The sequence below is a fragment of the Erinaceus europaeus genome, chromosome 17 (genome assembly GCF_950295315.1).
Source record: "Erinaceus europaeus chromosome 17, mEriEur2.1, whole genome shotgun sequence".
Lineage (NCBI taxonomy): Eukaryota > Metazoa > Chordata > Mammalia > Eulipotyphla > Erinaceidae > Erinaceus > Erinaceus europaeus.
In genome coordinates, this window is record NC_080178.1 from 64,319,770 (window position 1) to 64,339,262 (window position 19,493).

The following is a 19,493-nucleotide window of genomic DNA, read 5'->3' on the forward strand; positions in this document are numbered from 1 at the left end:
AGGGGGTCTTCTCTGGAATGATGGGGAGCTGGGGGAGAACCGCTAGCACCTGGCTCCCTCATCAGCACCCATTGTGGCAGGCGCCCCCCCCAAATGCAGATGGTGCTGCCTGGTCTGAAGCGGCTCCCTCCTCCCCTCCGACAGGCTTGGCTAATTTTAACCCGAGGGCTGAGAGCCAGGGGGTGGGAGGCAGAAGGACATCCGTCCGGAAGTGGGGCTCTGTCCTGCCTCCCTGCCCGTATTCTCTGCCAGGACCTGAAAATAAGACCCTGGGTACTGGGTGGCAGGGAAGTGGGGGGGGGGCTCTTAGTCCTATCTGGTCAAATCACTCAGGTCAAATCACTAAGTTGCCCAAAGGGGTGGCGGGAGGTGTGGGGGAGGCTGGGTATAGGCAAGGAGCCAGTGGGCTTCTTCCCACTGATTTGTTTACCCCCGAACCCTGTCTCAGCATCACTTGGTAGAGGGGCTCCAGGCCTTGCCTGTGTCAGCCCCTCACTGCCTTCAGGGCCTCTGGTTCCCAGACTGGAAATGGGGCTGGGGTATTCCTTGGGGTTGGGAGAGGCTGGCGCTTAGTGGAGGAGGCATCAACCCCAGCAGATCAACAGCCACTGCTTCTGCTAGGGATTCTGCACTTTCTGGACCTTCAGTCCCAGCTTCTCTGTCACCTCCTCCAGAAGCCCTCCCTGATGCCCTCAGCAGAGGAGAGTCCTCCACCCTCCTGCTGAGAAGGCATCGTCCTGCGGGCTCCTTAGCTGGGCATATGGGTGAGCCCCTCAGAGACCCAGGCTCCCCTCAGTCACACAGGGTGAATGGGTCAGCTTCCAGTCCTGGGTGGCTCTTTGTGCGGTTGTGGCCTGGGGCAGAGGCTGCACAGACCCTGGAGAGCCAGGGCTGCTAGTGGAGCCTGGAAAGCTTCACACAGGGTTTTCATCTCATTCTGGGGAGGCATCATTCCAAAAATACAAACCCACTAGTCTCCCAGCTGCTGTCCTGGTCTTCCTCCAGCTCACAGGCCCCTGCTGCTCAGCCCCTGCAGATCCCACGCCTACATCCTGAGCCCCTGCCTCCTCTGTCAGGGCCCTAAAGTGTCCTGTGCATATACCTGCCACTCTGCCCAGAAGTCTTTCTTCTGTACCCTGTCTGATCTCTGGATGTGTCTTTCTCCCCATCCAGCTACAATTTTAAGATCACTTCCTCCAGGAAGCCCTCCAGGCTTGAGTGTGGTTTCTTGTTGAGCTGTCCCTGCCCATCCTGCCCACCGCCCCCCTCACATTAGGAAGGAAACCTGGAGGGGGAGGGGGCAGAGGGGAGATTGAGCTCCTCCTTCACTACAGAACAGAGTGGATGCTTAGTTTTGATTATTTGTCTGTATTTCCCAAACCTCTCCATCACTTTGGATTTGGGTGTGGGGTAAGGACAGCTGATGCGAATATGGAACACTGCCTGCCCAGAGCCCTTTCCAAGGGCTTCAGTGAGGTGCCATCAGACTCATGGGGGGGGGGGTAAAGACAGAGAGAGGCCCAAGCCTCCTTCTGGGGGCCTGTCACCTGGTCTCCTTGTCCACACAGGGGCTTGGCCGGGCCAGGCAGCTGGGCCTGCCCCACCCCACCCCACCCCACCCCACCCACTCCCTGAGGCGCTCACAGAACCTTGTGTCCTAGGAGACTGTCTACACCTACCTGCTGGATGGAGCAGCCCGGCTGGTGTGTGAGGACCCCCCGCATGAGCTTCCCCAGGAGGGGAAAGTCTGGTGAGCTCCCCTCTGCGCATCCCCTGCCAAGGCCACTGGGCTGCCCTCCCCACCAACCAGGACCTTGGTCTCCCTGCCCCGTGGGGAGTGATCCCAACACAGAGAGGGGAAACTGCTGGTGTGTGAGGTGGCGTGGGGGGGGTGTATGGTCACCTCTTCTCCTCAAGGGCTTTTCTTTGTTGTTGCCGCATTTCCAGTGTGAGGGATCAGGGATCAGCATGGAAGGTTCTGGGGATCAGACTTTTGGGTCTCAGCTACTGGCCATGCCCAGGGGAGGGTCTGCTCAGATGCAGCCAACTGCTGTGGGCCCAGTGCCAGCTGCCTGGGCTCTAGTCCCAGCTCGTTGGTGAAGCCCTGGGCTGCACTTCCACCTCTCCACACTCCCCCTTGCCACCATTTTTCATCTGTGAAAAGGAGTCAGTGGTGGTGCTTATCTCACTGAGGCCGAATTACAAGCCTCTCACATGTGAGGCGTTGAGACCTGCCTCCACTGGGGCTGGAGGGCTGGCTTTCTGTTCCTGGTGAGAGAACGTAGGCATCGCTGATGCTGCAGGAAGCTGGGCTCAGTGTCCACAGCTCCCTGACACCTCCTGAGTCCAGACTTGCAAGCTGATGTGAGCCTGGCACCACAGAGCCAACTGGGCACCACCTTCTGCCGCCTGGCCAGTTAGGGCACAGTGAAAGGAGTGGGGCTGGTCTAAGGACGGGTCAGCTCTGGGGCATGGCCACTTCAGCCCAAGCTCCTGTGTGGGGAACCAAGGTCAGGAGCAGAGGCTGAGTGGTCACCACTGGGGCTAGGACTGGGGGCCTGCCCAGCAGACCATGTGGTCCGTGCTCAGGGGTCCGAGAGGTGTTTCTTTTTAGTAGCAACTGAGGCTGTGAGACACACACACACACACACACACACACACACACAGGCGGCCTTGGGGAGAAGTCTGCTGGATGCTGAGAAACTGACTGGAATAGGGAACCCCAGGTGCCTGAATGCTGTCTGGCCTCTCCCCTAGCTTTTCCCAGTGCCCTCCAGTACCCCAGAGTCATCCCCTCTGGCCTCCTGTTCTGTTCCTCCACTTATGGCTCCTTGGGGCTGGGTGCTAACAGGGGTTGTCCCCAGCATCTCAGGATCATGGCTCCACGCCAGAACCAGCCTGCCAGACCCTCCTCTGGCCTCCACTACCCCATCTGGAAGAGGGCAGGAGAGAAGGAGAAAGCTAGCAGTCTTCAGAATCTTTTGTTTATTTATTTATCTATTTATTTTTGCCACCAGGGTTATCACTGGTGCTCAGTGCTTACACAATAAATCCCCCATTGCCAGTGGCCATTTTTTTCCATCTTATCCCCTTTCTTATTTTATGGGACAAAGAGAAATCAAGAGGAGACAGGGAGGAAGAGAGAGAGACACCTGCAGCACTGCGGCACTACTCATGCAGCTTCACCCCTGCAGGTGGGGACTGGAGGTTTGAACCCTGGTTAACCAGATGTGCCACTCCTCAGCCTCGATCTTCAGAATCTTAAGAGGGGGATCCTGTGCTGGCCCTTTTCCCCTGAGTCAGGGGCCCCTCCCTAATGCTCTATTTTTTTCTTACTCTGCACTCATACCATCCAGTGCTTCCTCTATCGGAAAGCGATCAGGATGCTGGGCTCCCAGACAACTAAGCCAATGCTCCCCTGGCCTCCAGGGGTGTCCTGGCCTCTGATCCTCTGCTCTGTAGCCCTTCCAGTAACGCTCCGCCACCCCACCCCACTCCCCACCCCTTCAGACTCAGTGAGGCCTTTGGAAAAGACACCCGGAAAAGCAGTGAAAGTGACTGCTCCAGGGTCTGAGGACAGCCTACCTGGTGAAGAGCACACTTCACCATGTGCAGGGACCTGGGCCTTGAACTCCCGGCCACCACATGGGAGCACCTGCACAGGAGAGGCTTCATGAGAGGTAGAGCATGGCGCAGTGCTGCGGCAAGAAGGTATAGCTCTCGGGTGGAGGCTGCTGCCACTCCAGTCGCCCGCCTGCCTTCCCCCACTTACTGCGCCATGTCCCTTCCCTGCCCCACATGTCTCTGTCTCCAACCTGCTCTTCCACCTGTAAGGGGAGGTGACAGAAGGGCCTGGATGGTGGCCAGGTGAGCCAACAAGTGCCAAGCTGTGCCCAGCACACAGTAGGAGTGCAGTCAGTGGTGGCTGGTTGTTCTCTGGCCTCATGGTCCAACATGATGTACAGAGTGTCCTGGAGAAGTAAATTCCCTTGCTCTCTGCCTGGGGCTGTGTTCTTCCAGTGCTGGTCTCCACTCTGCCCCAGGCCTGGGAGAGGTGGGGCTGGGGGAGGGGAGGGGGAGGGAAGGGGGGGGATGCTGCTCCAGGAAGCCCAGCGGCTAGCAAACAGCAGCAGGTGTCCAGTGAGTGGGCCATAAAGACAGATAAGACCAAGGGGCAGGGGGAGGATGGGCTGGGGGTGGAGGCAGAGTGAAGGGCCTTAGGGAGATCAAGGAGACCCTGCCAGGCTTCCCCCCCCCCCAGCCGCCTCTGCCCCACCCCCTGGACTTGGCCTGCTCTCTCTGACACTCCCTAGGCCGCCGCACCCCCAGCTGCTCCTTAGCCTCCTGCCTGAGGGAAGACCCAGACCCAGGCTAGAGAGTGAGGACTCTGGCCTCCTCCCTGGTGGGAGTGTGGTAGGTCTGTCTGGAGGAGCAGCCTGGGCAGGGCTTCGGGAAGTCCAGGATAGTAAGTTGAGCACAGCAGCCCAAGAACTGGGCAGGAATGAAGCCTGGAAGGCTGCCTGGGCTTGGGGTCTCCTGGTGGGTGGGGGTGGGCTTGGCCATCCTTTCATTGGTGCCCCTCCCCATCTCCAAACCTATTCAGTCTTCTTGCTGCGTCTCCTGCAGTCTTAAAGCCTCTGATTACCCACTGCTGAGTGAGCAGAATCTGGGGCCTTCCAGCTGCAAGAGGGCCACCCACCCACTCACCCACTCCCACCCCACCGCAGCCAGAGCAGGCTCCTCCCCCCCTGCCACATGGGAAGAGTACCCTCCTTCCTCAGAACCCACCGCAACCCCAAGGAGTCCTGTGACCCCCTGACATGCTCAGGGATGGGGCATGGGGAAGAGTCCAGGACCTGGCCCGGATCTTAATTTGTCCCCCAAGAGAGTGAGACTGCAGTGCTGAGAGTGGGGTGCTCAGAGAAGTGGGGGGGGACTTCTGCTGACAGAGTGCCTTTCCCTCTACTCAATCCACTAAGTAAACAGTTGCCAAAGGGACGGAAGCTCCATAAAGCCCACGCCCGTCCGTCCCCTTTGTGCCCATCTGTCTTTGTGCTGGGACACAGTGACCCCCGGCACCTGCTGAGTCATTAGCCTCCCCGTGGACAGCTGGCCCTGGGCATGGAGTTTCCCACCAGCCAGCTCAGCCTGGCAGGGGCAGGCAGGAGGCGAGAGGAGGAGGCAGTGGCAGTGCTAGAAGCATAGTCTAGAGTGTCTTAGTAGCTTGGGGACAGCGGTTCTGGTAAGGCTGAATCCCAAGGGGGTGAAGTGAGTCTGGCTTCTTGTCACATCCCTCCCAGGGCTGTAGGGTGGGGCAGGATGCAGAGCAGGGGTCTATCCCTCCCCCCCCCCAGGACTCCTGAGGATGAGGAGCCTCCTGGTGCTTGGCGGGAGCTCTGGACCCAGACAAGGGGACCCACCCAGCCCTGCCTCTCCCCCGCTGTCTGGGACCACTGGGTCTCTCTGGGATCCTCACTTTGGTCCCCTGGTCTCCAATGGGGCCACTGTTACCCATCAGCCAGCACCAACAGCCTGGATCCCATCTGACCTCTGGTTTTTCTGCTCAAATTCCTCCTGGGTGCCTCCAGGGTCCTGGCCTCTCCAGCCTGTCTCCCAGCCCCGAGTAGGTGCTCCTCCTAGAAGGCACACATCTTTCTCTCCTCTGAGCTTCATACATGCAGTTCCCTCTGCCAACACTTCCCTTCCTGTCTGCCCCCTTAGCCTCTGCATGTCCCTCACAAATCTCCTCCTCCAGGAAGCCTTCCGTGACCCCCGAATCCATTTGCTCCTGCAGGCACCGGGACTGCCCTTCCTCACTTTGTCCCAGTCCTCACCCTTGCACCCAAGTGTGCCTGGCTGTCCCCTCACAACACGGGACTCCTGTTTCCTGGTCTCATCACAGCCCTCGGTGTGGAAGTGGCCCCAGTGGGGAGGACCTGCAATAGCAGAGCTATGGAGGCAGGAGGCAGGCTCGGGCAAGAGGTGACATAGCTGAGCTGGCCAGGAAAGGGGCTACTGAGAGGTGATTCACCCACTGGAAGGGAGATGACCCAGAGGGAGGAGCTAGGACAATTTGTGGATGAGCCACAAGGGACCTGTGGCTGGCACGGCCACTTGCGGGTTGTGGAGGGCAAGTGACACCTTTGGACACCCTGGAGACATCCAGGGCTGGTCTCCAGGAATCTTCTAGGGTCTGAAGCTCATGAGAGGGGCAGGAGGGCATGGTGCCAGCAGCTCAGGCAAGTGGAGCCCAGGCAGCTGGGGAGAGAAGGGAACTGGGGTGAAGGCATCCCTGGGGTGAAACACAGCACAGGGCCAGCATCACCAGAGCCACTGCTCACCTGGTAGCCAGACCTGGCTCGGTGGGTGAGTTCAGAATAGGGCACAGGGGGCTTGAGCTGAACTGAGGGGCCAGGAGTGGACCAGGAAATTTCACACTGCCCATAACCTTGCTGGAGATGCGCCCCTCTTGCTGGAGATGCTGGAGATGTGGCCTGGACTTCTCACACTGGAGTCCCACTGCTCTGACCCTCTGACTGGAGACTTGCAGGCTGACCACTGCTCTCTTCCTCACCTGACCTTTGCTGGGCCTCTCTTGTGGGCCCCCAATTTGCACTGCACATACTGGAGTCCCAGCACATGCACACAGACCCACAGAGACATGCTTCTTTTCTGTCTCATCTAGTCTAGTCAGTGCCCATGAACACAATTAGTGGCGGCAACATGAGGAATGAGGAGCCCAGGGCAATTAATCACCAGGGAGTGACATTTGGTGAAAAAATTGGGTGCTTAATTAAGCAGGAAGAGGGGGCATGGTGGTGTGTGCGGTAAAGGCTGAGGAACTCATCCTTCCTGCACCGTCCTCCCCTCCCCTGCTCGGCACTCCCTCCTCGACCTCCATCACCCCACCCACTGCCTCTTTGACTGCCCCAGCCCCCACCCCACCCCTGTCCCTGCCCTGGGTCTTTAGGAAGGTTCTAGTCTGGTGGTTAGGGGTATGGGCTTTGGTGCCAAGTGCTTGGGTTCAAATCCTGGTCTTGCCACATAGTTATCATGAGACCTCTGAGTGGGTTCTCAACCTCTTGGTACCTTTATTTCTCCACTGGAAGATAGAAATGATGACGTCAGTGGGACATGGGGAGTCCTGAGTCAGCCTGTATAGCTGCCTGGGCTGTGTATGGCACATGGGCAATGTCCAGCAAACTCTCTCTGTTTATTGCATTACTATGACTATTTTTACCAGAGCGCTGCTCAGCTTTGGCTTACTATCGTGCCTAGACTTGAAAGTCCTTGACACAGCCATAGCCTTGACCGTGATCTCTGCCATCCTGCTCTGTGCCTGGCATCAGGAGCTGCTGTGACAGTTTCTGACGGTGCTGGTGGTGACTCTGTGCTCTCCCCAGAGACTCAGAGAGACTGAAGAATTTGCCCAAGTTCAAGCAGTAGCTGCAGCTGGGCTCAACCAAGGCAGTGTGGCTCTGAGTTCTTTCCTTACTGACTAAGGGGACTTGTCCCTCCAAAGGTTCTTCTTGGAACCACCAGCTCGTGGTGCCTGAAGCCAGCCTGCCTTCCTCCCCCTCTGACCAGGGATTAGGGTCCCCAAGTCCATCTTTTTTTTTATTATTCAATTTTTTATTTATAAAAAGGAAACATTGACTAAACCATAGGATAAGAGGGGTACAACTCCACACAGTTCCCACCACCAGAACTCTGTATCCCATCCCCTCCCCTGATAGCTTTCCTATTCTTTACCCCTCTGGGAGTATGGACCCAAGGTCATTGTGGGGTGCAGAAGGTGGAAGGTCTGGCTTTTGTAATTGCTTCCCCACTGAACATGAGCGATAACAGGTCGATCAATACTCCAGCCTCCTCTCTCTTTCCCTAGTGGGGAAGGGCTCTGGGGAAGCAGAGCTCCAGGACATACTGGTGGGGTTGTCTGTCCAGGGAATCCATCATGTCAGCATCCTGCTAGCATCTGGAACCTGGTGGTTGAAAAGAGAGTTAACATACAGAGCCAAACTGTTGACCAAACAAATTGTTGACCAAACAAATTGTTGACCAATCATGGACCTAAAGGCTGGAATAGTGCAGATAAAGTGTTGGGGGTGGGGGGTGCTCCATTTTGTAGATAGCTAGTAGACATATTTTAGTTATATTCCAAAGGGCCTGTGGTTATACTAGTTTGCTTGTTTGTTTGTTTTCTCCCCCCCCCCCAGCCTGACATCTGATATGCAGGTGGATCCAAGTTATTGTCTGGGGAGATGATGTCATGGCTGGAAAAAGGACCAGAAAGCTGGATCAGGGAAGAGAGTAGCTCCCTAATATGGGAAAGGTGTATAAATATTGTTGACTGTAAACCCCATTGATTTGATGTGATCTGGGGCCCATATTCAGCTTAGGAGCCTATGTGACCTCTGCATCCCTGTAGATCTGAGCTCACATTCTTTGGTCATGAGTAGGAACATTCCAAGCTGCCCCAATATCAACCCATCTTCCTCAGGTGTAGCATAGAGTATGTTGTCCAGCCTCCCTTCAGAGGATGGAATATTCTCTACCATTGTTGATCCAAGTTGAGGGCAAGGTCCTATGGGGGCCCACAAAGGGGTCTATTGTGCTGTTCCTGATAGAAATGACCAGTAACAATGGAGAGAGGGATTTATTTGAGGTCTAGGCCCATCATGTCTGTTTGGGAATCTCAGGACTCCCCAACTAGGGTCCCAGCTGACGGGGTGGTCTGATAGTGACTAAAGAGTCATCGTTAAAGTATGCCAGTCTCTTGCCCTTATTCAGCTTTTGCAGTCCTTGCTTTGATGAGGTTATCTTTGGAGTGAGTGAGAGAACTGTAATAGGAAGTAGGTGAGGAGGGTATCTAAGTCTAAGTAGACTCTATTTCATTATGATCTTCATACTGACTCACTACAGACTATTGTGTATTTTTGCTTTCAGGTATATATTTTACCCTAGTTTATGGATACATGTGAACATATGCTTTATCTTATGGGACCTGGTCTATATCTAGGTTTTGGGACTTTGTTAGGAAGTGAACCTCCTGGAATGGAATTAGAGAATACTATGAAAGGAAAGGTCTCACCCAAGTAATGAGGGTGAAGGGTTGACATTCCACACCTGAAGTCTCTGGACACATTTTGAAGTGAAGCATGCTGAGGTGGTACTCGTTGTTTGATTACGTTGGGATCAGCAAATGCAATATTATTTGGTATGAATTGAGAGAAGCATGCAGGAAAGTGAGCCCCACCCTAGAGGTTCCAGGACTGGGGGAAATATAGGCTCTATAGAGGAAGTGGGAGGTTCCTACTGTCTTAGTTTAAGAAGACAGTAGGGTTTAAGAAGACAATAGGTAGTTATTGTTATAATCACATTATTTGGCAATTGGTTTAACTTTAAAATATCCCTTTGTTAGGATTTGCTGTATCATACCCAAGTCCATCTTTACGCTCACTCTGCTGCACGTCAGCCAGTCAAGTGTGATCTTGGGCAAGTCACTTCCCCTTCCTGGACTTCCATGGCCCAATCTGTAAACTCAGTGCTCAGCCTCACCGGCCCCCTCCTTCCCTCTCAGGAATCATGAGAAAGTTTTCAAGTGAGGGGCCCCTTCCATGCAGGGGTAGTTTTAGTCACTACCCCAGGACCCTGTCTGTCTCTTGGGGTCTCTGTGTGTCTGGACTTGGGGTCTAGGACTGTGTGTGTCCGCAGGTCAGAACTGAGCTTCTCTTGTTCGGGGGCTGAGAGCTGAGTCATGTCCTTTTTTCAGGGAGGCTGTGCTGTCCAGGAAGCGGCTGGTCTGCAATGGACTGGGCCCCTTGGACCTCCCTGGGAAGCCCTTGGCCAGGCTGGTGGCCCCCCTGGCTCCTGGCACCCAAGGTAAGGGAGGAGAGCTGAGCTGGGCAGGCAGGGGCTGTGGGCCCTGCTCCCCAGAGCACGTCTGTCTCCCACCCACCTTCTTCCTGTCTCCTTCCTCTCTTCCTCTGTGTCTCTTGCAATCCTTCCATCTAATTCCCCCTGGACTGCACTACTAACCTTTCTGAGCCTCAGTTTTCTGGGCCATGAAATGGGGACAACAGAACCCATGTGAAGGGGTGTTGCGAAGAGGTGGGGTGAGGGCCCAACGCAGGCAGGGCTTGGTGGCCAGAGGCAGCAGTGACATGCTGCTTGTGCCTGTGGCTCCGGAAAGTAGCTGTGGCCCTTCTCTCCCTATCATTCCATCTCTCGCCCTGCCTCCTGTCCTCCATGTCTCTCTGCCTCGTGTCTCAGTCTCTCTAGGTCCTCTGTCCTCTGTCTCGGTGTGGAAAGTGCACAGGACTGGGAGTCAGGAGCCCTGACTTGCTGTGTGATCTTGGGCAAGTCACTTTCCCCTTTCCTGGACTTCTGCGACCCAATCTGTACACCCAGAGTGCTCAGCCTCACCGGCCCCCTCCTCCCCTCCCAGGGATCATGAGAAAGTTGTCAAGTGAGGGTGTCCCCTTCCATGCAGGGGTTGTTTTAGTAACTACCCCAGGACCCTCTCTTCTCTTGGGGTCTCTGGGTCTCTGTATGTCTCTGTCTGCTGGGCCTCTCTGTGTGTGTCTGCATCTCCCTCCCTGGGTCTCTGCACCACTGGCCCCACAGGACTCACTGCCCTCTCCCCTCAGTGCTGGTCATCCCGCTGGTGGACAAGGAGGCCACGGCTGTAGCTGTCATTGTGGTAAGAGTGCGGGTGGATGTGGGGTGCAGCGGGGGAGGAGAAGCTGAGGGGTGGTAGGTGGAGTCTGGGGTGTGGTGTGCAGCAGGCTGGGGTTGGTGGAGGCAGATTGGGGTCTGCCCTGGGATGTCTGAGCCCCACCTGCACCCACAACACCCCCATGGGGCTTGTAGCACAGGCTCTGGTCTTGCTTCCTTTCCCACATCCTGCGGGGTGAGTTGGGGGCCAGTGAGTGAGGTGGGGAGCTACTTGAAGCAGATGGGGAAGTCTGTCAGAGATGGGGGTGGTCACAGGACAGGAGGTCCCCAGAAAGGCAACCAGGCCCAGGAAGACCCAGGTTAGAGACTAACATAGATACCCAACATCAGGGTGGGCTCCCTGGAGGAGGGGTGGAGGGCAATGGAGGGAAAGGGGGGGATGCACAGCTTGAGGGGAATTTGTGGGGACCCCAGGCTCCTCTGACCTCTGCTTCCCCATGGCAGGTCCATAGGGTGGGGGACTCTGGAGGTTCGCTCTTCCTCTATAAGGGTGTGGGTGTTCAGAATCTGTTCCCAAATTGTTACTGGGAGGGGGAGCTGCTTCTGCCCAGACGGCTGCTACCTCAATAAGACGCCGGCTTGGGGAGCAGACAGATAAATGAGAGGGTCTGGGTGCGCCCTGGGACTCCTCTCAAGCTCATTAAAGCAGAATTAAAGGTTTTGGAGGCGCCTGACCTTTCCAGAGCTGCCAGCCGGCCAGTGGTGGGGGGATGGAGGAGGGGAGAAGAGGGAGGAAGGGGTGCTTGGCTTGCTCTCCGGGTGCCCCATCTGCTGGGTTGAGGGAGAAACAACCCTGCTTGGTTTCTCCCACAAGCTGCTCCCGCACCCAGCTCCTGTTCCCACAGGGAAGGGAGCCACAGTTGGCATGGACTTCTCAACCTGCCACCTCCCTCCCTTGGTCCCAATCTGTACGAGCTGGTGGCTTTAAAGAGGACAGGGCTAGGGGCGATGTGTGCAAGGGTGGGGTGGAGGGACAGTCTGGTTGTAGGTGACAGATGTCCCTGTGGTGGGCAGTGAGCAATGGGTCTGAAGGAAAGCAGCCCCACTAAAGTGAAAGGTATTGGCACAGTTGTTTGTCACATGGTGCTCAGGCTGGCCCAGGACTCCAGGCTCCGTGTGTGTGTGTGTGTGTGTGTGTGTGTGTGTGTGTGTGTGTGTGTGTGTGTGAGTGTGTTTAGGAGGTCAGATCACTTAAGTTGAACTCTCTTTGGCTGACCCCTGCTCTGAGCCCCACCCCTGGGTCAGACCCATTTCTGCTGCCTAAAAAGTGGGGTGGAGAGAAGCCAGGACCCCCCTCAGACACCACGTGCCCTGAGAAGTAATGCTGCCAACAGGGACAGAGGCTAAGGACAAAAGGGGTGCCTCGGGAGTCGGGCGGTAGTACAGCGGGTTAAGTGCACATGGTGCGAAGTGCAACAACAGGCGGAAGGATCCCGGCTGGATTTCCCCGGCTCCCCACCTGCAGGGGAGTCGCTTCCCAGGCGGTGAAGCAGGTCTGCAGGTGTCTGTCTTTCTCTCCCCCTCTCTGTCTTCCCCTCCTCTCTCCATTTCTCTCTGTCCTATCCAACAACAACGACACTAATAACAACAACAATAAAAAACAACAAGGGCAACAAAAGGGAAAATAAATAAATAAATAAATTTTAAAAGGGGTGCCTCAGGGGGACAGAGACTGGGGGGGAGTTGGATGTAGGCAAGAGCTTGACAGAGGAGAGATGGATGTTCTTTTAAATTTTTAAATATATACATTTATTTGTTTATCAGTGAGAGAGCCAGAGGGGGGAAAAGAAAACCAGAGCATCACTCTGGAACATGTGATACCAGGGATAGAAATTGGGTCTTTGGGACCAGGTAGTGGCACACTTGGTTGAGCACACGTTACAATGCACAAGGACCCAGGTTCGAGCCCCCAGTCCCCACCTGCAGGGGAAAGCTTCACAAGTGGTGAAGCAGTGCTGCAAGTGTCTCTCTCACCCTCTCTGTCCTTCCTTCCCTCTCAATTTCTGACTATCTCTATCCCACAAATAAATAAAGATAATAAAATAATAATAATAATAATAATAAAGAAATTGGGTCTTTGTGCTGAGTCCAATGCCTTATCCACTGTGCCACTTCCCAGGCCCTAAGGGCTGTCCTTACTGTAGGTGAAAGGAACAGGACAAAAGACTCATGTGCATGAGAGCCTGAGTTTGATGCTCCATTGCCACATCTGCCAGACTGTGGCTCTGGTTCTCTGGTTCTTGCTCTCTCCCCTCCCACAAGTGACATATAAAAATCTTCTAAGAGGGGAGTAGAATGAACAGAGGCAGGGTAAGGAGTGCTGGAGTAATAGTGTGATCGGATAAGGCTGAAGGTTGTGCTGCCCCTGTCAGACAAGGTGCTGCCTGTGACCTGGGCACTCAGGAGAAATCCCAGACCACTGCCCCCTCACCCCCCAAGTCCCCTGGCGCAGCTGTTGGAAGGTGTGCAGATCTCAGACCATCCCTACCTGCTGCCCTCAGATCCTGTGACCAGGCAGAGGACAAGGGGAGCACAGGACAGATCTCCCGGGAGCACTGACTCACCATCTCCTGCCTCACAAGCCGCATTCCCCTATCTGAGTCTTGACTGTTGGCCTCTACCCATTCATCATCACTCCCACCACCCACCCATCTGCCCTGAGCACTGCCAGACACCGTGCGGGGGGCTGGTAACATGACCCCCTTCTCCTTCCCCCCTCCACAGGCCACCCGGTCTGTAGGGGTGGGGGAGACAGGCATGAAACAACTGTGCAAAATAAGGAACCAATTGCAAATGATGGGCCAGGGAGATATCTCAGCATCAGAGCACAGGACTTGCAAGTCTAAGGCCCCAAGTTCAGTCCCTAGCGCACTGCTTTATGACAGAGCTGAGCATTGCTCTTTTTTTCTGTTTCTTTTTTTTTGCCTCCAGGGTTATTGCAGGGGCTTGGTGCCTGCAATGAATCCACTGCTCCTGGAAGCTATTTTATCCCCTTTTGTTGCCCCGTTTGTTTTATTGTTGTTGTTATTAATGTCGTTGTTGTTGGATAGGACAGAGAGAAATGGAGAGAGGAGGGGAAGACAGAGGGGGAGAGAAAGATAGACACCTGCAGACCTGCTTTACCTCTTGTGAAGTGACCCTCCTGCAGATGGAAAGCATTACTCTTTTCTATATCGCTCATAAAGTGATGAATCTTTTCTTTTTTTAAAAGATTGTATTTATTTATTAATGAGGAAGATAGGAGGAGAGAGAAAGAACCAGACATCACTCTGGCACATGTGCTGCCGGGGACTGAACTCAGGACCTCATGCTTGAGAGTCCAAAGCTTTATCACTGCGCCACCTCCCAGACCACAAGTTATGAATCTTTTTAAAGATGACAGATGATGGTGCTTGCTAGCAAGGAAGCCCGGGGGCCCTGCAAGGAGTTGGACCTGGTGGAGGGCATTGTGAGAACACGGCACACAGGTGCAGAGATGTCTGGCTGAGTTCTGGGCCTCTGAGGCAGCATCTTGATTACAGATTCTTTGTGTGAAAAGCCTCTCTGGCTTCGAGCTTTGGTTCTGGGGTAATCAGCCCCTTTGAGGAGTGGGTGGCCCTTGGTCTCTGGCATTTGCTGTGTGGTGTGTGCCCACTCTTTGCCCAGCTGTTCCAGGGGTGGGGTGTTCGTGCAGGCAGCCACAGTGACCTTAACTAAGGGTGAGGAGCCTCGAAATCCTTTCTGCTGGCCCAGTGCCCACTGCTGAGTGCTGCCCCTGGGTGCTTGACAGCCCCCAATTAGTGAGAGTGTGTGAGTGTATGTTCCTTCCCATGGGTGAGCTGAGGGCCACGTGCATGCTGGCTGTTTTGTGCTTGTATGGGGAAGAAGAGTCAGCCAGAAGTGTGTGAGTATGGATGGTGTGGATGCTGTGTGTGTGTGTATGTGTGTGTGTGGTGTGTGGTATGTGTAGTGGGGGCACTGAGGGTCTTCTTGATTGGTTGTATATGTGTTTGTACACAGCTGGGTGGGGGGCTGAGGCAGGCTAGGAGTATTCTAGAGCCAGAGGGTCTGATGGGTGGAGGGAGAACCCCATGATTCCTTCCTTTTTCCTTGCCTTGAGGCTCTGTTCTGCCTCACAGTTCCATGTCGGCAGCCTAGGCTCGTCCCCTCCTTTCCTGAAGAAGTGGGGTCACTGAGTTGAGAGGAGCTGCAGCCTCTCTGCTCCCTGCTCCTGGTCTTCATGATGAGAGGCGCCTCACTGGAGCTTAGCCTTCAGCACCGCCCTTGGTGGACCAGGCCTCTCCCTCCAAGTCCCCCTACACCATGTAAAACGCATTTTGCCAGATGCCAAGGTCTGTCCTGAATTCCTGGCTCTAGCAAGCTAGCATCCAATTCCTGACGAGAAAAAAATATCTCATTGCTTTAGAGCACAGGGTTTGCATGCCTGAGGGCCCAGGTTTGATCCCCAGCACCACATATGCTAGAGCTGAGCAGTGTTCTCTCTCTCTCCCTCCTTCCCTCCCCCCCATCAAAAATAGCTAACACATACATGAATTTTTTTTATTTTTATTTATTTATTCCCTTTTGTTGCCCTTGTTGTTTCTTTTTATTGTTGTAGTTATTATTGTTGTTGTTGTTGTTGGATAGGACAGAGAGAAATGGAGAGAGGAGGGGAAGACAGAGAGGAGGAGAGAAAGATAGACACCTGCAGACCTGCTTCACCGCCTGTGAAGCGACTCCCCTGCAGGTGGGGAGCCAGGGCTCGAACCGGGATCCTTATGCCAGTCTTTGTGCTTTGCGCCACCTGCGCTTAGCCCGCTGTACTACAGCCCGACTCCCCACATACATGAATTTTTTAATCCCCACTCCTTAGCATGGCACTATGGCCTTCTCCTGCCATGGCACCAGCACCCACCCGCTGACCACACAGCTCTGCCAGAACAGCCCTGCAACACTCCCTCTCACTGTCTCTCCTTTTCCCCATGCTCACTGCCAGTTCTGGAAGCTTCCAGAAGCCTCCTTCCCCCTCTGAGCTTTGGCTGACTTTAGATTCCCAATCTGCCTCCTCCTCCTCCTCCTCCCTCAGGTATGAGGGTCTGCCCCAGTCCCCTCCCCTCCTCCTCCTCCCTCAGGTATGAGGGTCTGCCCCAGTCCCCTCCCCTCTTCCTCCTCCCTCAGGTATGAGGGTCTGCCCCAGTCCCCTCCCCCTCTCCATCCCACACCAACCAGACCGTGATCTTCCCCAGAACCCGCTGGCCTCCTCCTCTCCATCTGCTCCTGGCAGGGACCAGAGCAGAGGCAGGCGGGGTGCTGAGAAGGAAGGGGGGATGAAAGTGGGGACCCCCGTGCAGCATAGTGGGGAGCCCCGCAGGTGGCAAGCTGCTCTGAGTAGGCTCCGGAAGCTGGTGACGCAGGTGGAGAACCTTGATGGCAGGGCCTGTGGTGAGCCCCCACAATGCCACCTCCCTCTATCTGTGCCACCCCAACACCCGGCCCACCCCCAGAGCATCGAAGCAAGTCAGGGAAGGGACGTGGCCAAGGATGACTGCTGGACTGAGGGGCCTCCTGGTGACTGGCACAGGGACCTTAGAGACAGGATGATGGGGGTGGGGGGAAGGCAGGCTGAAGGTCCATCTGCAGAAGGGAGGGAGTGGGTGGTGCTGCCCAACTTTGCCATTTTCTGCTGTGTGGCCCTTGAGCAAGTCACTCAGCCTTTCTGGGTCTTAGATCATCTGCAAAGTGGAAGTCAACTTCAAGGGTTGAGGAGACTCTCATATCCCTGTCACTCCATGCATTCTCTCATCCCTCCATCCCAAAGTTCTTTAGGCCTGGAAGGTATGTCCCAAGTGCTGAACCCACCCCCAACTCACCCCGATTTAGAGGCAGATCTAACCCCCAACTCAGAAAGAATGAGGCCGAGGCTAATACTACTGTTTCCATAACCTGGTCTGGAGGGCCCCAAGGACTGGAGGCAGGTCTAGGAACCCCTTCCCTCCATTACTCATCTGAATTATGCTGCTTAGAACAGAGAAGGCAGAGATCAGAAAGGTTCTGCTTGTGACTAGCCCTAGAGGACTTCCTGGAGGAGGGAATATTCCTGGAGCCACCTGTTTGTCATTGGGACCCAGGGACCCATTGAGTATACTGGTAGGGAAGAAGAGAGAACCCTGGCAGAGACAGGAGGTGTGAGGAGGTTACAGCCAGTCCCCTTCCACCTTCGTCCAGGTACACTGTGGTCAGCTGAGCGACAGTGAGGAGTGGAGCCTTCGAGCTGTGGAGAAGCACGTGAGTGGGAGAGGGCCAGGGGTAGGCTGGGGTGCAGAAGACTCCAGCTAGTGGAGAGGGGAGATGGCCTGGCCAGTGGGCTGGACACATCAGGGTTTCAGGCCACCACTTTTGGGCTGAGGAAGTCATGGAAGCCCCCTGAGAAAGGCTAAGGACACCTGTTTAGGGTAGGGGTGCGACCAGCCCAAATAGCTTTCCACTTAGCAAGCACTGTCTACATGACTTTGAGGCTCATTTTTCTAAACTTTAGCAAAGACTTTCGACTCCCTCCTAGGTATGAAGGCAAAGAAATGTGACCTACTCTCCTCGCTCGGGAGAGTCTGGGGGGCTAGGGATGGAGAGTAGGACAACAGGGACCCCCAGGAGGGTGTTGTGAGGGGGAAGTTGTTTGGGACTGGGTGGAGACCAGATGGGCTGGACCCAAGGAAAGGTGGGGCGCAGGGCTCACTGACTGCCTGGCCGCCCCAGACCCTGGTGGCTCTGCGGAGGGTGCAGGCCCTGCAGCAGCGCGAGCCCCGCGCGTCCCAGAACCCCCCAGCAGGGGCGCCGGGAGACCAGAAGGACAGCGCTGAGCACAGGGACCAGGACCGCAAGATCCTGCAGCTGTGCGGTGAGGGTCTGGCTGGGTCCCGGCTGGGGAGAGCCTGGAGGGGCGGGGCTCTGGGTGGGCGTGGCTGGTGTTGGGTGGCAGGGCTGGTGTGCTGGGCGGGGCTTATATGAGCAGGCGGGGCCGGCATTGGCTGGTTGGGGCGGGGTCTTGTGTGATGGGCGGGATCTTGTGATGGGCATGGTCAGTGGTGGGCTCGCAGGTGGAACCCGAGGCGCTGCAGTTTCTACGAGTTAATCTGACCCGCGCCCCACCTTTGCAGGGGAACTCTACGACTTGGATGCCTCTTCCCTGCAGCTCAAAGTCCTCCAATATGTGAGTCTCCAAGTCCTCCCCTCTCTCCTTCCTAGCTATTCTTTCTCCCAGGACCTCTGTCTCTGCCCTTCCTCTCCTCCACCTAGCAAGCCCCCAGTCCCCACCTGCAGGGGAGAAGTTTCATGGGTGGTACAACAGTGCTGCAGGTATCTTTCTTTTCTCCCCTCAGCCTCTTGATTTCTCTCTGCCCTATCAAACAAACAAGTAAATAAAGTCAGAGGCTGGGCATGGGGGAGTGACCCCCAGATCTGCGGTCAGCCCCGGTTCCATCCCTTTTCCCAGATGCAGCAGGAGACCCAGGCGTCCCGCTGCTGCCTCCTGCTGGTGTCCGAGGACAACCTCCAACTTTCCTGCAAGGTGTGGATGGCAGCCACCTTGGGGCCGGGGAGGGCTGGGCCAGGGGCTCTTCCATTAACAACCCCACCTCTGTCCCTCAGGTCATGGGGGATAAAGTGCTGGCAGAAGAGATCAGCTTCCCGGTGAGCCCGCCGTGCAGTCTGCAGAAGTTAATGTCAGTCAGATGCCACTGGGAACTGCCCAAGGGATCCAGGCACAGAGAGCCACTAGAATCTCTTGGAATCATTTCAGATTGTGTTCTGCTTGAATGTGCTGCAAGAGAATACAGCCTCTCAGTCAGGACTCATTAAGAAAAGCCTCTTTCAGTCTACAGGAAGGAGCACTTGAGACGAGTTCATTTCCTTGGGGGAATTCCTGGGCTTCACCCTTGAGGATCTGGTTGAGCTCCATGAGAATCCTTGCAGTCTACTTTTCTCTGCCCTGGTTAGGGAAGACCCTAGAGTCCTCCAGAGGAGTTTCTAGCAAGGATGGCCTCCCTCTCTCTGATCCTCAGAACTCCATCCATCATTTGCTGACTGAGAGTTTGATACAACCTTCAGACTTGGGGGGAAGGGCACATGATCCCCTGTCCTGGGGGAACTGGACCCTGACAGCCTCTGCTCACTCTCCAGCTGACAATGGGCCGCCTGGGCCAGGTGGTGGAGGACAAGAAGCCCATCCAGCTGATGGACCTCACTTCTGTGAGTCATGGCCTGGCAGGACCTGGGGACAGAGACCTGGCTACCCTCGGGGGAAGCCATATCTGGGAGACACTGACCACCCTCCCCCAAGTCACAGCACTCACCACCCTGTACACATCCCTGAGAACCACCCACTGCAAAGAGTGTGTTAGAGGAGAGCACGCCCTCCCTCCCTGACTCTCCCCATCCCTCTGCCCCTTTGCAGGAGGATGTGCAGCAGCTGCAAAGCATGCTGGGCTGTGAGCTGCAGGCCATGCTCTGTGTCCCTGTCATCAGCCGGGCCACCAACCAGGTGGTGGCCTTGGCCTGTGCCTTCAACAAGCTTGGAGGAGACTTGTAAGTCTGGCAGGGTGCTGTGATCTAGAAACAAAACTGAGGGGCTGGGCAGGGTGCTACTGGGGTGACAGTACAGGAAAGGTAACAGGCAGGGGGGCCTCTTCCAATGGGTCGGGTTGAATAGCTTGTCAGTGTAAGACACATGGGGGTGCTAGCTGATAGTCATCACCCACTTAACTTATTTAAAGTCATGTTGC

General features: G+C 55.5%; 1 protein-coding gene across 5 annotated transcripts in view; it reads left to right on the forward strand.

The window, feature by feature from the left end:
• PDE2A (phosphodiesterase 2A) overlaps positions 1-19,493 on the forward strand; it is a 102,421-nt gene that overhangs the window by 69,737 nt on the left and 13,191 nt on the right. For all 5 annotated transcript variants that reach the window (XM_007527495.3, XM_060176889.1, XM_007527496.3 and 2 more), the window contains 10 exons: positions 1,662-1,750; positions 9,773-9,882; positions 10,650-10,702; positions 16,942-17,001; positions 17,470-17,611; positions 17,871-17,923; positions 18,206-18,280; positions 18,361-18,402; positions 18,892-18,960; positions 19,166-19,296. In XM_007527495.3, the coding sequence (XP_007527557.2) occupies positions 1,662-1,750; positions 9,773-9,882; positions 10,650-10,702; positions 16,942-17,001; positions 17,470-17,611; positions 17,871-17,923; positions 18,206-18,280; positions 18,361-18,402; positions 18,892-18,960; positions 19,166-19,296 (824 nt within the window). The remainder of the gene's footprint in view (positions 1-1,661; positions 1,751-9,772; positions 9,883-10,649; positions 10,703-16,941; positions 17,002-17,469; positions 17,612-17,870; positions 17,924-18,205; positions 18,281-18,360; positions 18,403-18,891; positions 18,961-19,165; positions 19,297-19,493) is intronic.